The following is a 14,583-nucleotide window of genomic DNA, read 5'->3' as shown; positions in this document are numbered from 1 at the left end:
GGAGGCTCTGGGGAACTCAAAGACTCACAGGCACATTCCCAGAGGGGGCAGCAGCGGTCCCCACCCACCCTCACTGCGAGGCCTAGGACCCCACAGCGAGGGGGTGTGGCGCCCTGGGGACAGTGCTGGGACTGGTTCACTCGGATCAACTGGCCCTCCAGGCAGATGTGGCGAACACAGTCCTGCTCCGCAATTGGCTGGGGCACAGAGGGAAGGAGAGTGTGAGCACCCACCCAGGGGTCACTGCCACTCACTCCCAGCCCCAGTCACCCCAAAACATTAGGTCACAAGATCCTTTCTGGTCCTAGGGCAGGGAACCCAGAGGTAAAGTAGGGAATGTTGTGCTCACCCATTGGTGCCACCCACCAGGCAAACAGGAACCTGGGACTGGACTGGGTGTGAGATGGGTCCTGTGGACTTACTCACAGAGACCTGATTATCTGCCAGGACAGGTAGAGAACTCCAGGTGCACAGATATGCAGACACACTTACTTACACTCACAGAAACTCAAGCACACCCATGTTCTGTTACTATCTCTTACAGATGCACACAGTCTTGTGACACCGTGTATTACATACAGACATATGAGTGCTCACAGGTGTAAGCACAAATGTGTGTACACGCACCCATATGGGTGCATAGGCACAATCATGCACACACTGGCACACTCGTGTCACATGCAGAATGGGCATCACACCAAGCAACCAATCAACCCTGATGCCCCAATGGAGCATGATGGGACTCTGCTATGGTATTAGGGGCCCAGAGGAGCCTGGACAAATTTCAGACAGCAAAACCTTGGGGCAGGGGTGAGGACAGTGACTAAACCCCCTGTGGCCTGGCAGAAGGCCTTGCCCTCCTCGCTGGGGAATGTGGGAATGCAGTGGTATCAGAGTCCCAGTGGCACAGGAGGAGAGAAGGCATAAAGGACCCACATTCAGATGGTCAGAACCCTGACAAATTACTCACGACGCAGGTGGCAGACATATTGGCCTCCGCGGTGACCAAGGCTGAATCCTCTGCAATGCCCTGGGCAGGAGCAGAGCGGCCAGACTGCTCAGTGGTGGATTCTCTCACAGGTTCTGCTGGGGCCTGAGGTCCAGCTGAGGTTCCGTGGGCCTCAGGTAGCTGAGGGAGCAGAACCAGTGAGCTCTCGCGGGAGGCAGTCCTGGCTGAGACTCGGCTCAGGGGATAGGATGTCGGCACCTGTGCCACTGTGCTGGCCCAGGGGCCCTGGGCCTCAGTCACCAAGGTAGCAACAGTGTGGGCCACAGCAGATGAGAGCTCTGTGGGTCCACCCTGAGCAGAACCATACACTGAGGTGGGCAGAGACACTTGCTTGGACAGGATGGCCATCTTCTCTGTGGTACTCCTTTGTGGAGCAACAGATACTGTGGAGGCTGCCCCCTCAGCCACAGCCCCACCTCCAGAGGTCGGCAGTGTGGCTCTCAGCAGCAGGCCTGGAGCTGTGCCTGTCGCCTGAGGGATGGCATGACTGGGTGGGTGCACCTGGTCAGTCACAGTGGGGGTGAGGGGCATAACTGGGCTTAGTGTCTGAGCAGGTGAAGCTGTGGCCATGACAGATGTGGCCTGTTGCTGCACTGGAGGGGTAAAGACAGAACCCTTCGGGCCAGGTGTGGCTACTGGGGCAGATGTGCCCACCTTGGCCAGAGGTAGGCTGGTGTCAGGAGGCTGGCCAGAAAGGACCTGGGGGGGCTGAGTTGGCTCCATGAAGGGTGTGGCTTGCAGGCCATGAGTAACTGTGGACAGGCCCGAAGCAGATGGGATCCCTGAGGGCAGAACTGGAAGCTGAGTGGCAGTGGTGCTAAGCCTGGTGGTCTGGGGAGGGCCAGTGGGGAATGGGCTTGGAAGCAGGGATGCCAGCTGGCCTATGGGCTGCCCAGGAGCAGGATGGACCTTCTCTGTGGATGGCTCTGTCTCCACTGTCTTGGTCATCAGAGGACTAACGGGAACTGGTTCTGCTGCAGTTCTTTCCATGGCTGGGAGGCTGCTGGGACTGGAAATGTTCTGGGTCTGTATGGTCTGGGGGACCCCTGTCCTGTTCATGACTTTTGTTGCTGCAGGTGTCAGCAAAACCTTATGGGATCCCAAGGAAGTGGGGGGCCTAGAAGTCACTCTGGGGGGAGCCAGAGACTTGGAGGAGGTACTTGCAGGCACCTCCAGGCTTGGGAAGGACTGGAGAGGTGTCGTCTTAACAGGCAAGGAGCCAGGGGCTGGGACTGTCACTGCTTTGGTCAAGAGTGGGACTCGAGGTGCAGGGGCTGACCGGGAGGAGACTGTGATGTTGGGGCTCCCTGAAAAGGTCAGAGTAACCCTGGTCATCTCCATGGTACCTAATCCCATTCCAGGTGCGGGGGTCTTCCTAGAAAAGGGGAAGGATGAGGACTCTGGGGCTTGGGCGACCAGGTGGCTGGCAGTCACTCCCTTGCTGGCCTGGGCCTCTGTGGGTTGCGCAAGGAGGTGAGATGAAGTGACCCCCAGTGGCTGCTGCAGAGTGGCCTGGGCAGGACCTGGAGACAGTGTTGCCCCCTCAGTGGCTGCCATGGGTGGGTTCAGGGCTGTGGCAGTTGAGGCAGTTGGACTGAGTGCTGGCCCCTGGGAGGGGACCCCATAAATTTCCTGTGGAAATCGCAGTTCCTGGTCACTGGGGGTGGGCAGCTCGTGACCTGGAGGCAGGGTCTCATTGCCGAGGGTCTCTGTGGGAACCAAAATGGCAGGTTCCACACCTGGGGTAGAAGAGAAGAGTCAGAATTTGAGGTGACTGCTGCCAGAAGGGGTCATTATTAAGCAAGGCTGTGATGTGGGTCTCCTGAACTATATCCTAGGTTACCCAGGTAGGGAGCTGGGGGGGGGGGGGGGAGAAGACAGCTTCTGAGACCCAGTCAGGCTGCTTGATCAGTCCTGGGGCCTGTGTTGCATTTGGTGACTGAGCGAAATCAGCGGGTGTAGACTCTCCCCGGAACTGGAACCCAGAACCCACAGCCAGGAGCCCTCAGGTCTAAGTCTGGCTGTATCACTTTCATACCACATCACCCCAAGTCAGTCCCTTCTCCACCCTGGGTCTCATTTTTTCTCTCTGTGAAATGGGAATAGTGGACCAGGTCTCCGCCAACTCTACCAAGTTCTCCCAGGGCCCCCTATGCTGCCCCTGCTGCCCCTGAGGGGTCTCAGCATGACTAGTCAACGAGACCCTTGGGATCTACTAGGAACCCGCAGGAGGGATGAGAATTCCAGGTGACTCACAGTCCTCCAAGTAGACGCATCTCCGTGTGACTTCATCCAGGACCTTGGGGGCAGGGCATGCAGGCACACACCCTTCTACCCTGAGGACAGAGTAGGGGGCAAGTTAGCCATGTGGAATGCGAGGAGGGACATCTCTTTTTCACCTGGACTGAGCACAGGTCTTACCTTTGCTGTGACATACACATGTGTGCTTATCATGGACACACTTGCACAGATCTCTGTGGAGACACTGTATGGGAGCACACATCCCCCCACACCCTTGCCCCTCAGATCAAGAGGGATGAGCACACCAAGGTCTTTCATGCATACACTTGTGCACACTCTCACACACGCACATGTCTGATAGGCACCTTCTCAAACATTTTCATGCATTCCCCCCCATCTCTGCAGGACTCAAAAATACTCACCCAGACAAACTATGTGTCCACACAGACTGCTGCAAACAGCAGCATATACGCCCTGTGCATGCACTCAGCTGCATCAATGCATAAACACATGCTCGCCTGGTACACACATCCCCATGCACACAGCGCATGACACACACACAGTCCAAGTTAGCACACGCACCTCAGTACAAGCTCTTGTCTCCCCACCAGGCTACACGCAAGACCATTCACACAGATGTAAGTGCAAACACACTGGTGTGTACCCCTTGACTCCATGTCCCCTCACCTGGGCACATCCCGGCAGCTGGCTGCCCGTGGGTCCCGGCAGGTCTGGAAGCAGGGGCTGGCACAGGCGTCATAGCGCCACTCGCAGGTGGGGTAGGCAGTTCCTGAGGACTTGGCATCTGGAAAGGAGACCCACCCCTGACTCCCAAGACTAAGACTGGATGGCAATCCAAGTCAGGTGCCAAGGCACAGAGGTGGTGGGCAGCTCTTGACCAAAGTGGCAGCGTACGCCCACATGAAAGAGGAAAGAAAAACAAAGACAACTAAAGAAGAGATAACCCAAGGGGAGACTGGATCCTTGAAAGTTGGGGGCAGTGCCTGTGGGGTACTTGGGATGGGGTCCTGGGAACTTGGATGAGTTGAGGACCAGGGAGGCTAAGAGTAGGCAGCTGGAGTTGGGTTTTGAGCAGTGGTCCAAGAGGAGGATAGGACCGTTGACCTCTCCATAAGGCTGCCCCATCCCCCTGCCCCTCTGGGACCCTGGTGCCCAGGTTTGCCCCATATCCTGGGGCATAGTCACCTCCTTCTTGCTTTACCTTTGGTCAGGCCACTGCAGACCTCCACAGAGGCAAGAGGATTTCCCTTGAGCAGTGTGATCAGGTGTTGGGGACCCACTTACCATCTCAGCCCAAGGCCCTAGGGGCACCTGGCCCCAGACAAGGAAGAAAGAGGCTCTTTGGCAAACTCTGCCCTCTCTTCCCAGGATATCTCCTTGAAGAAGCCTCCTTGTAAGTCAGTCTCAGGACCTGGAGCATGTAGTTTGCCTGGTCACTGGCCTTGTCTCCCTAGTAGCTGGGACCAGAAATAATCGCAGCAGCCACTCCATATTTCACAAATTCTATCCCATTAATCCTCACGGTAATCCCATGGTTTCGATGCCCAACACTGTTACTATCCTCATTTCATAGCCAAGGAAATTGAGGCACAGAAGATGCTGGGAAGAGCAAATATTCCCAGAGAAGACTTGCTTGAAAAAGACCCTGTGGCTTGACAAATGAGGGATCCTCAGGAAAAGCTGTAGCCTTGGGGAGAGGGGAGATTTAAGGTAAGACATAACCCCAGATGGGGTCTCTGAGACCATGGCCTGAGCAGGGAGGGGTGAGCGGGTCTCACAGCAGGCTGCAGGGGCAATCCCCACCCCAGCAATCGCCACACTGCCACTGACTGTGAAGAAACACGCTTTTTCAAGATTCTTGAGACCAGAGCCAAGAGCTTACCTTTGAGGATCACCAACAACAATATGTGCTCGGCCCAGGCCAAAGGCTGTGAGAAGCAATCTATCCTGACCACCATCTTCTGAGGCTGACATCCCACTTACATGGGATGAAGAAACAATGTTAAGAAAATGGAGTTTCCCCTCCAGGTACCAAGGACCATGGTCAGGATTCAAATTAAGATGCTGTGTGGCTTCCAAGCCTGGCTCAGTCCACATTGCCTCAGGGCCTCTCAGGGAAGGACACGAGTCCTGCCATCACAGCCAGTGGAGCCTGTGCCCTGGGTGAAGTTCATTGGTGGGCTCGATAGAGGACTGCTGAATGTGAGAATCAACTGGCTCAACCCTGCTTTCAGGGAGAAGATAAATGGAAAAAAAAAAAAAAAAAAAAAACAACCTGGCCAGACAAATGTTTATGTGTGTACATGTCAATGGATTCTTTCATATAGCACAAGGGGGCCTCACAGGCACGAACATGCATGTGCACGTGCAGGACAGAGAGTTGGCCTGGAGCAGTGAAGAAACTGAGATCATTTCCTCCAGGGTTCAGGCAGAGAACAAACACCTTTGGGATAGACCCATCTGGCAGGGGGATGGCAAAGCCCTGGAACCCCCTGGCCTTGGTTAGAAAGAGTATAGAACTATGTCATCACTACCTGTGGTCCTGGGGCTCCCAGGGGGCCAGGGGAGACCGCTGGCTCCTTAGCCTGGTGTGCCCGGTGCACAGGGTAGACATGTGCCCCCATCAGCAAGAAACTTGAGTCAGCAGGCTACGCAAGCTGTGGCCATGATCACTTCTCACTTCACTTCCACAAAGGCCGCCCTATTTTTAGACCATGCAATTGGCCTTTGGGAGAGGCCAGGACCCAGGAAGCTGGCTGGGTCCCAAGCCATACTGCTCACGGCTCCTTAGGTCACCAACATGGAGGTCTGGCCACCTCCATCTCAAGAGTGGCACCCAGGTGGCCTCCCTGGGCCAGAAGAGTGAAGATTCTATCACTTGGGGGTAACTGGAAAGGTCAAGTAGAGGGAGGGCAGAAAGGGCAGTTGAGTGAGGGGACAAGGATGATGGCAGAGGGTCACCTACCCAGGAGGCGGAAGAGCGTGGCCTGGCGGAACGCCTCTGTGTGCTGGTACAGCTGCAGGGCCAGTACGAGGCCCGACACGTGAAGGAAGGACCCGGGCACTGCCAGGGACTCCAGGGCCACCAGGCCTTCCTGCCATGTTCCCCGGTGCAGAGCAAAGGAGGCATGGTGATGAAAGGCATTGCTGCCCTGCCACTTAGCCAGCTCCAGAGACCCATTGGCTGTGACGTGGAGGAAGAAGTTGGGTCTGTCTGCTGCCTCCAGGGATACCACATCTGGGTCTGCAAAGAGCCAGGGTAAGGTTAGTACAGACCAAGGTCCAGATGCAGGGTAGAAGCCCAGCATGTCTGCATTCAGCCACCAGAGGGCAACACACCCTGTGGACTACCTGGCCTGGTCTGTCCATGCTCTGCTCTGCCCTTCAACCCACATCTTTCTTTCTTTTTTTTTTTCACCTTAAAATCTTTTAAGACATCACTTTTTGGCCTTATTTTTATCCTAGGCAAAAATTGGGGTGGTACTGTGTCAACCCACTTATTTCTGCCTGCAGGCTGCCCCTCTGTGCACACCTCTTCTTCCATGGAAGTGGAAACTTAGAGAAACCCCAGTTGCTGAACTTCCTTCCTTTTCTTCTGTCATTCGCTCCTCCCACACGTCTTCCTTCCATCTATCTTCCTTGCTATCTTCTTACTGCAAACATTTTTGAGTCCCCAATGTGTTCCAGGTGCTTTTCTAGGTACCAGAGATACAGTCGTGAATAGGACAGATCAAGCTGCTTGCTTAGGAGTTGGATCTTTATCCTAAGGCAGTGGGAAGCCATGGGGAGCTTTAAGGGGTGGGGGGTGATGAGGAGGGACAGCCTAGATCCTGCCCAGCCCCAGGCACAGCCAGCATCCTCAGCCATGGGAGAAGTTTATGCTGGGGTGAATGATTGACTAGGAAGTGCTGGGTTTGAGGAAACCTGGATCTAGGGTTGGGGACAAGGAGGGTCAGAAGCACCCAACCACCACAAAAGAGATACTCCTCAAGACCTTCCCGATCCCCAGATTCTGTGGTCCTGCTTGAAAATGGTGTCTTATGACCTTTCCAATGTGACAGGCCATCTGCTTAGTGGGAACTTTCTGTTCTCCATCCAATATTTTAGTCCAGCAAATGAGGTCTAGTCAAGAGGGGGTGTTGATTTTCCAGTAGTTTTAATGTCATATAAAGCAAAACCCCAGTAGTCTGCCCTGCAGCAATATCACTCTTCTCCAGAACGCCCCAGAGGGTGTGAAATCCAGCTTCTTTCTCAGTCAGGCCTGGGTCTTGTGGGCAGCTGGAATCGGGCCCACTGAGGACACAGGCTCCCACTCCCCCATCCTGTACTGCATCTGGGGTATTGGACAGTGGAAGGAAAGGGGTCTTCTGGGTAAGATCTGTGACTGTGAAGAGGGTGTTCCTTGAGGTGGACCTTGGGGCATGGGAAATTTGTGGGAGCAGAAATTTTCAGAGAGGAGGATTTAGACATCGTTTAGGCCTGAACCTCTCTCATTCTCAGGGGTCTTCATGTCTTATAGGATGTGCCGAAGGGACACCCTGGCATGTCTCCCTAGAGAGCCCATTTTATTTGAAGATGGGGGACACTTACTTATTAACAATAGCTCACTTTGCTGTAGTACTTACCATGTGCTGAGCACTGTCCTCAGAGCAATATCATCACAGTCTTAGAAGGTAGGTGCTATTATTTCTCCAATTTACAAGAGCAAGAACTGAGGCCCAGAGCAGTTAAGTCATTTACCAAGGGTACGTCACTCATTAGAGAGAAGAGCTTGCCTTTTGCCTCCAGTCCTTTATCCAAGCTATGCTATGCTATTCCCCAAACAGATTAAAAAAGAAATAGAACTTAGAGAATAAAAGGTGAAAGTCACTTGAATGCTTAAGGTGAAACTCAAGGTCAGGGTTTCAGCCTCTCCTCTGTGGCTTCAAGGCAAATGGCTGAGAAACTTGATGCAGGTTAATGTCAGTCTTCAAAAGGATGCCTGAGAGAGGAAGTGACTTGACTGAAGTCACACAGCCAGTGTGAGTGGAGGGGGAGGAGTGGGCCTTGGGTGGGCCCCAGTGCTCTGGCCTCTGTGCTGCACCATGCCCACCCCCTGAGCCCATCTCTGGGGCTAAAAGTGCAGTGGCTAAGATCCTGGGCTCTGCTTCACCCTGCCTGGCTCCAAACCCACCCCCCTTGTCCCCCATCACTGTGGTTCTAGGTGTCATCTACAAAGTGGAGACAGCAGCATCATCACCTTCTCACCTGTTAAGGAGTCTACTAGTTCTTCATGTTTATTCACCCCCAGTTTGGACAGGGACTTTTGTTCTTCTATTGGCTTCCCTCTAGGCTCTCCAGTGCCTAGCACAGTGCCTGGCATGAAGTAGGCCTTGTAAATACTAGCTACTGAGTGAATGAACTCACTGCCTCTCAGAGCTCTCTTGGAATTTAATAAAATCAGCAGGTAGAGGGCTTGCTTAGCAATGTGTCTGGCACATCGTGCATCACTGATTAAAAGCAGTCATTGTTATTCACATTAATAATGAATTCTTCCTCCAGGTACCTCATGTCTCTTCACTGCCATCCAGGGAGGGATAATAGGGACTCCATGGAGTCCCTCCTAGGGAAACTGGGGCCACCTCAGAGGGAGGGGCTATACAAAAGGCCCTATGCCAAGCCTGTCACATATGCGTATTACTTACCCTGCAAGGTGGCGTAGGGCTATTAAATTAATTGCCCCAACACATAGCCAGACTCCATGCCAGACTTGTGGGCACATATTTGTGGACACAGGGACAATGAGACCCATGGGGACCAAGGTCTCCTGTGAAGACAGGAGATAGGACAGCAGAGTCCAACCTACACATGTTCTCTGGGCTCCAGCCCTGGACCTGTGGGATCTGTGTGGGGTAGACCTAGCTGGGCTCATTGAAACCTGGCAAATCCCCAAACCCCAGCTTGTTCAGTCTGTTCAAAAGACATTTCTGTCTATCTATTCAGGGCCCCAGATTTCCTTGTGCCCGGCCCCTCCTGTTGTATCCTCGGCTCACATGAATGTCACCACAGCTGAGGACCAGGAAGTAGGGTGTCCCCCCTTAAAGCCTTCCATGGCTTCCCATTGCCCCCAGGATAAAGACTCAACTCCTGAGCTTGGCATATAAGTTCCTTCCTGACAACTTCTCACCTCTCCGGAGAACAACACTTATTCTAAAAAGCCTCTCATGGCCCCAAGACTGAGTGAGGAACTCCTCCCAAATGCTCATCATTGTAAATGCCTTTGACCATCTCTGTCTCCTGGGTGGGCCTGAGGACTTGTGGTGGACAGGCCCGGTGTCTGCTACACCCCTGAGTCCCCAGGGCCCAGTTCTGTGCCTTGCATGTGATTAGGATTCAAGGAAATGGAGGGGGGTAAGGAGAGAGGTGGAGAGGGAGGGGAAGAAGGGATGGAGAGGAGAGAAGAGAGAGAGATGGAGAGAAGGGAAGGGGTAAAGAGAGCCTCCAAAATAGATCAACCAGAGACCCTGAGAATCTTAGAACTTAAATTCTGAGCTGGAGCTGAACTCTCTGAGGAGAGTGTTGGTTCAAGATTCTAGTGGATGCTAGGATTGGCAGCTTGGCCCATTCCTGTGACTAGGAAGATACTGATGAACTGGGCCAACAGGGTTTGTGGGGAGAAACCCTGATCACAGGAACCACACACACTGGGGTGCTTCCCAAATGGCCAGAGATGAGAAGACTTCCTGACAGTGGGGAACTGAGGTGCTGGCTGGCCCAGGCCCACAAAGGCTTGCTGGCCTCAGGGCTCACTCTACACCAGGCAAGGTGGCCCAACAGGACAGAAATCAGTGCCACCCCTTAGATACCACTGAATTCCAAAAACAAGACAGAGTCCACTAAAGCGAAGACTATTCTGACACCCAGAGGCAATGGATGATTCCAGCTGTGTGTGTCTTTGTAGGCCGTGGCCCACTAAAGGTTGTTCGGTCAGCAAGGGAGGGGATCATTGCTCCATTCACAGGAGAAGCTTTGCTGGTCATCACAGAGGCTAACGGCTGACCCAGAAGCCCCATATCAAATAGGGAAAGGGCCCCTGTTAGACCCCTCATTTCTGCAAGTGCGGCAGACAGCTCTGGGCCTCACTGTTCTCCCCTCCTCTAGGGTCTGCCTCCCCCCACCAGGGCTGGAGGTGGGCCTTACCATGGGCCTTGGCCTTGTAAAGTGCAGCGGTCAGCAAGAAGTTCACCATGTCCCCAGGCGCCGTGTCACCTGTGCTCACTAGGGCTATGGAACCACTTGCCATCTTCACAGTCACTCGGGCACCACCAGCTGCCAAGCTGGCCAGCTGGTAGGGACCCTTACCTAGTGCTGGAGAAAAGGGATCCAGTCAGCCTCCCTGGGCCTTTGCCCAACTCCCACACTACCTTCCCACCCCTGCTACAAGTGGGGGAGAGGGTAAATGTCAAGCTGGTGCTCATGGTCACCCCCTCACCCCAAGCCCAGGGACCTTGATTGTTAATGAGAAGGAAGAGACAGGAACTGCCAGCCCCTGATGAGAATGAAATTGTTTCATAGGGAGCCTGGAAACAAGACCACTTAGGGAGGACATGGGGCCCCCCAAATGTCCCTCCATGGGAATGTCCAATGCCTGAGACTCTTCCAGTGCAGCCACCGCACTACTTAGGGCTGCCTGGTCTCTGCCCACCCAAAACCTAAGGGATGAAGGCTCGGAAGGCTTGGACTCAAGCTTAGTTGGGGACATTAGCGCTGACTTATTTCAAACAAATGTCCCTTTTGCATCTCATGGGTCCCTGCAGGTGTCAGTTTAGAGCAGGGACTGGGTTTCCTGGACAATGACAACAGCCTGTAACTGAGCTCCTGCCTCTGGAGTGTCCCCTTCCTTCCAGTACCTCCTCTCCATGGGTGCCTAAGTCACCTTTCTAGCCAGACCCTGCTGAGACTCACTATGGCACCCCACTGCCCTCAGACATAATCCAAGAGCCCAGTTTGACTCCAGGGACCTTCATGCCTCAACCCCTCCTTCTTCCCTGTCCTCTTGGCCCTGCCACACCGAACTGCTCCGGCTTTCCTTGGAAGAGCTGTGCTGTGTCCTACCTCATGTCTCCGCTTGTGCTGCCCCACCCACTCAGAGTCACCCTCCCAGCTGTGTGTCTGGCAGACACCCACTCCATCTCTGGGGCCCAGCCTAAATGTCACCTTCTTGCCGAGGCTCTCCCTGCCCCCTCTCCTGCCATGCATAACGTCATCCCTCCTCCTCGGTGCTCTACCAGCCACTCACTGGTCACTGGGTTTACAGCGAGGGTTTTGATCCTGGGTGCACGTGTTTGCAGTACTGCACAGGTAAATAGTTAACAACCAGCTCTCAGAAAAACAGCAAACCGAATCCTGCTTTGTGGCTTTGGTGTAAATACACCCACAAGTGGTCAACTGCAAACTACCAACCAAACAAGTAAGGAACACACAATTGGTTGGAGAAAGCCAGTGAGTTGCTCTGGCACAACACAGTGACAGCTCTCCCTCCCCATGATTTCCCAGCACCCAGCAGGGACCCAGACCACAGCAAGTGTTGGGAAAAGATCAGGACAAGAAATGGATGGGTGGGTGGGTAGGTGGAGGATGCTAGAAACAGCTTGTCCTTTGCCAGTTTCTGCCACCCAAAATGCCACAGAAGAGAGAAATCTCTGCTCAGAGCTGTGTTGTTGAAATGTCTTGCCTGATGTAAGGCAGACCTTGCCTGTCTAGGGGCTACAATTGCTCATTATGGATTCATTCCTTTAGGGTTTAAAGATATGGGGACACCAGGGACCCTGAGGGGCTAACAGTGTGGCAAAGCTGCAGTCCCTGGTCCACTCATCTCACAGACCGCCCCCCCACAACGCTCCCTTGTCTCTAGTCTGTTCTCCACTGCTTTGCTCACTATTTTCTCTCCAAGGGGGCTGCTCCTCAAACCAAAATCTGATAATGTAAGTAGCTGAGGACAAAGCTTTGTGCCTCTTCCCATGGACCTGCTCCTCGTTGGATGGGGCCCGGAGGGGAGAGAAGAGAGTTCGGAAGTCAAAGGTGACTTCTACCAAGGACCTGATGAGTATCTAACTCTGCTCAGGTCTGACCCAATAGGACAGAGATAAATGCTGAGAACCATTTCTGGGAAGCGGGTCCCCACCTCCCCCCACTGCCCACTGCCCAGCAATTTAATGACTAAGAATCAACTAAATAAGTTAGTTCTAACTGGACCTCCCTGTGGTTTTTAAGTTTTTAGTCATGACCTATGCTTCCACCCAAGTTAGTGCAGAAGTTGGAGCATATCCTGGTACCCCAAGACCTTGGCTAAATTTGAAGATGAATCTGGCAGGCTGAACCAGTCCACAGGTTTTGTCCCGCCATCCTTAGAAGGAACAGTGTACATTTGCTTTGCTAACTCAGAACTGCAGGAAACCCAAGACTATGTGCAGTGAGCTAGATTATGAAGGTCACTGCACATTGGTGCAAATGGGCTTTTGCTTCCTAATGAAGCTGCCATGGGTGAGCAGGTTCCCTGGGAAGATGTGGGCTTGCAGGAGCTGCTGGGACCAGAGTTCCAGGCACCTCTGGGCCCTGCACCATCAGAGGTCTTTGCATGATGGGGGCCTTTCCCTGCCGTGGCTCATCTAGGGCCAGCAGGGCCTCAGGCTGGCTTGTGCTGCTGTGGCATCAGGGTGCCCTGGTCCCCAAGGCTCCACCTGGGGAGGGTGGACTTACCTTTGTTAAAGAAGTCACAGTCATATGCTGAAAGAGAGAGTGAAAGAAGAGACTTCTTGAGAAGTCTGGAACAAACAGACAGCTCTCCATCCTTCCCCAAGGGCCGAACCTGGCCTGCCTCCCAAACTCCCAGAGTCAGGCATGGCCATTGGATCAGGATGTCTTTAGGTGCAAGGAATACAATGGCTCCTTTCTGTGCCCCCAGAACAAGAATTAAAGACTCGCCTAGAGGAGGTACTTAGCATGTTTCAGTGAATGAATCTTGGCCAGAAAGATGTTTTATGTGGCCCCAAAAGGCTTCCATGGGGCGGAAGCTCCAACTAGAAGTGTTGTAGAAGGTTCCAGAGGAACGCAAGCACAAGATAGAAGTCAGCCTTTCAAGAGCCTTGAGCAGGAAGGGACCAGGAGCCTCCAGGGCCCAAAGCTTTTCAGGCCTCTCTGCGCCACATCCTTTATCAAGCTCTGGCAAGCTGTACCAAACATGTGCTTAGCACGCCCTCTAGTGACCCAGGGCAGCACCACAGCCTGTTCCCCGGGCTCTTCAGTCATGGAATTCTCAGTCTGCTGGAGAGAGCTGGGGATCTTGCATGGGGTGCTGAAAACCAGAAGCAGGTTATGAGGATATAGTTGGGTAAACCTGGGATAAAGGCTGAGGAGAGGTCTGCCTCTCTTGTAAGGATGTCTAGGAAAGTCACCAACTCCCCACACTACAAACCCCAGACACTATTCCTTTGCATTTGCATCGCCCTCTGCAAAGAGCATGAGGCAGTGCACTAGGCAGTCAGGACACTGACCTGCCACGTGGCGATGGGAAAGTACCTGCTTTTCCTCATGGGTGGACTCAGAAGACTGAACTAGGAAGTTAGAAGATCGAGTCTCTGGTTGCAAGTGTGTACCAGGTCATTGGGAGGTAACCCAGAAGAGTCCTCAAGAGACAGCCCTCTGGAGTCAGACCTGGGTTCAAATTCCGTCTCTCCCCCTCATCAGCTGTGTGTACTGGGGCAAATTACTTGACCTCTCTGAAATTTAGCACTCTCCTTTATAACATGGGATCACCACTAATATTGGCCCTGTAGACTTGACAGGGCCTGGATTAGGGTAAAGCAAGTGTTCACCTGAGGGATGAGATTAAAAAAAAACAATCAAGGGGGCAGCAAAAATCCCAGTAATCAAGATTCATAATATTTTTCATGCAATATTTAAAAAATATTAAAAGTAATGTAAAATATCCATAACAAACAAAATACGCCCAGATAGCCCCAAGTTAAAAATACAAGATTTCGATAGCACTTTGCTAAAACATAGGAAAAATCAGTAACATTTATCCTGTCATTACTAAAAACCTTTGATATTCTCTTCAATGGTATTTTAGCACTCATTTTGAATTTTTTTTAATTATCAGCTTAAAATATGATGTACCTTGGTGCCTTCTTAAATCTTGTGCCCCAGGGAGTGCCTCATCTGCCTCTCTTCAGTCATGATCAGTACAAGGGTTCATGCACAGAAGGCACAGGGCCAGGCACATGCTCATGTTCATGTTGCATATGATTACAGCAAATTCTCAGTAAATATGT

The 14,583-nt window shown here is 52.9% G+C and overlaps 1 protein-coding gene across 1 annotated transcript in view; it reads right to left on the bottom strand.

Annotated features, from left to right (window-relative positions):
- The window catches only part of OTOG (otogelin), a gene marked incomplete at both ends in the record, with an annotated part of 72,398 nt that overhangs the window by 20,367 nt on the left and 37,448 nt on the right, over window positions 1-14,583 (bottom strand). The window contains 7 exons of the mRNA XM_084240272.1: window positions 29-197; window positions 971-2,748; window positions 3,266-3,345; window positions 3,938-4,055; window positions 6,237-6,515; window positions 10,451-10,618; window positions 13,010-13,036. Coding sequence (XP_084096398.1) covers window positions 29-197; window positions 971-2,748; window positions 3,266-3,345; window positions 3,938-4,055; window positions 6,237-6,515; window positions 10,451-10,618; window positions 13,010-13,036 — 2,619 coding nt within the window. The remainder of the gene's footprint in view (window positions 1-28; window positions 198-970; window positions 2,749-3,265; window positions 3,346-3,937; window positions 4,056-6,236; window positions 6,516-10,450; window positions 10,619-13,009; window positions 13,037-14,583) is intronic.

Source organism: Talpa europaea (assembly GCF_964194135.1).
Source record: "Talpa europaea genome assembly, chromosome: 1".
Classification (NCBI taxonomy): Eukaryota; Metazoa; Chordata; class Mammalia; order Eulipotyphla; family Talpidae; genus Talpa; species Talpa europaea.
The sequence above is the reverse complement of the archived record's forward strand: the minus strand, read 5'-3'. Positions and strand labels throughout refer to the sequence as shown.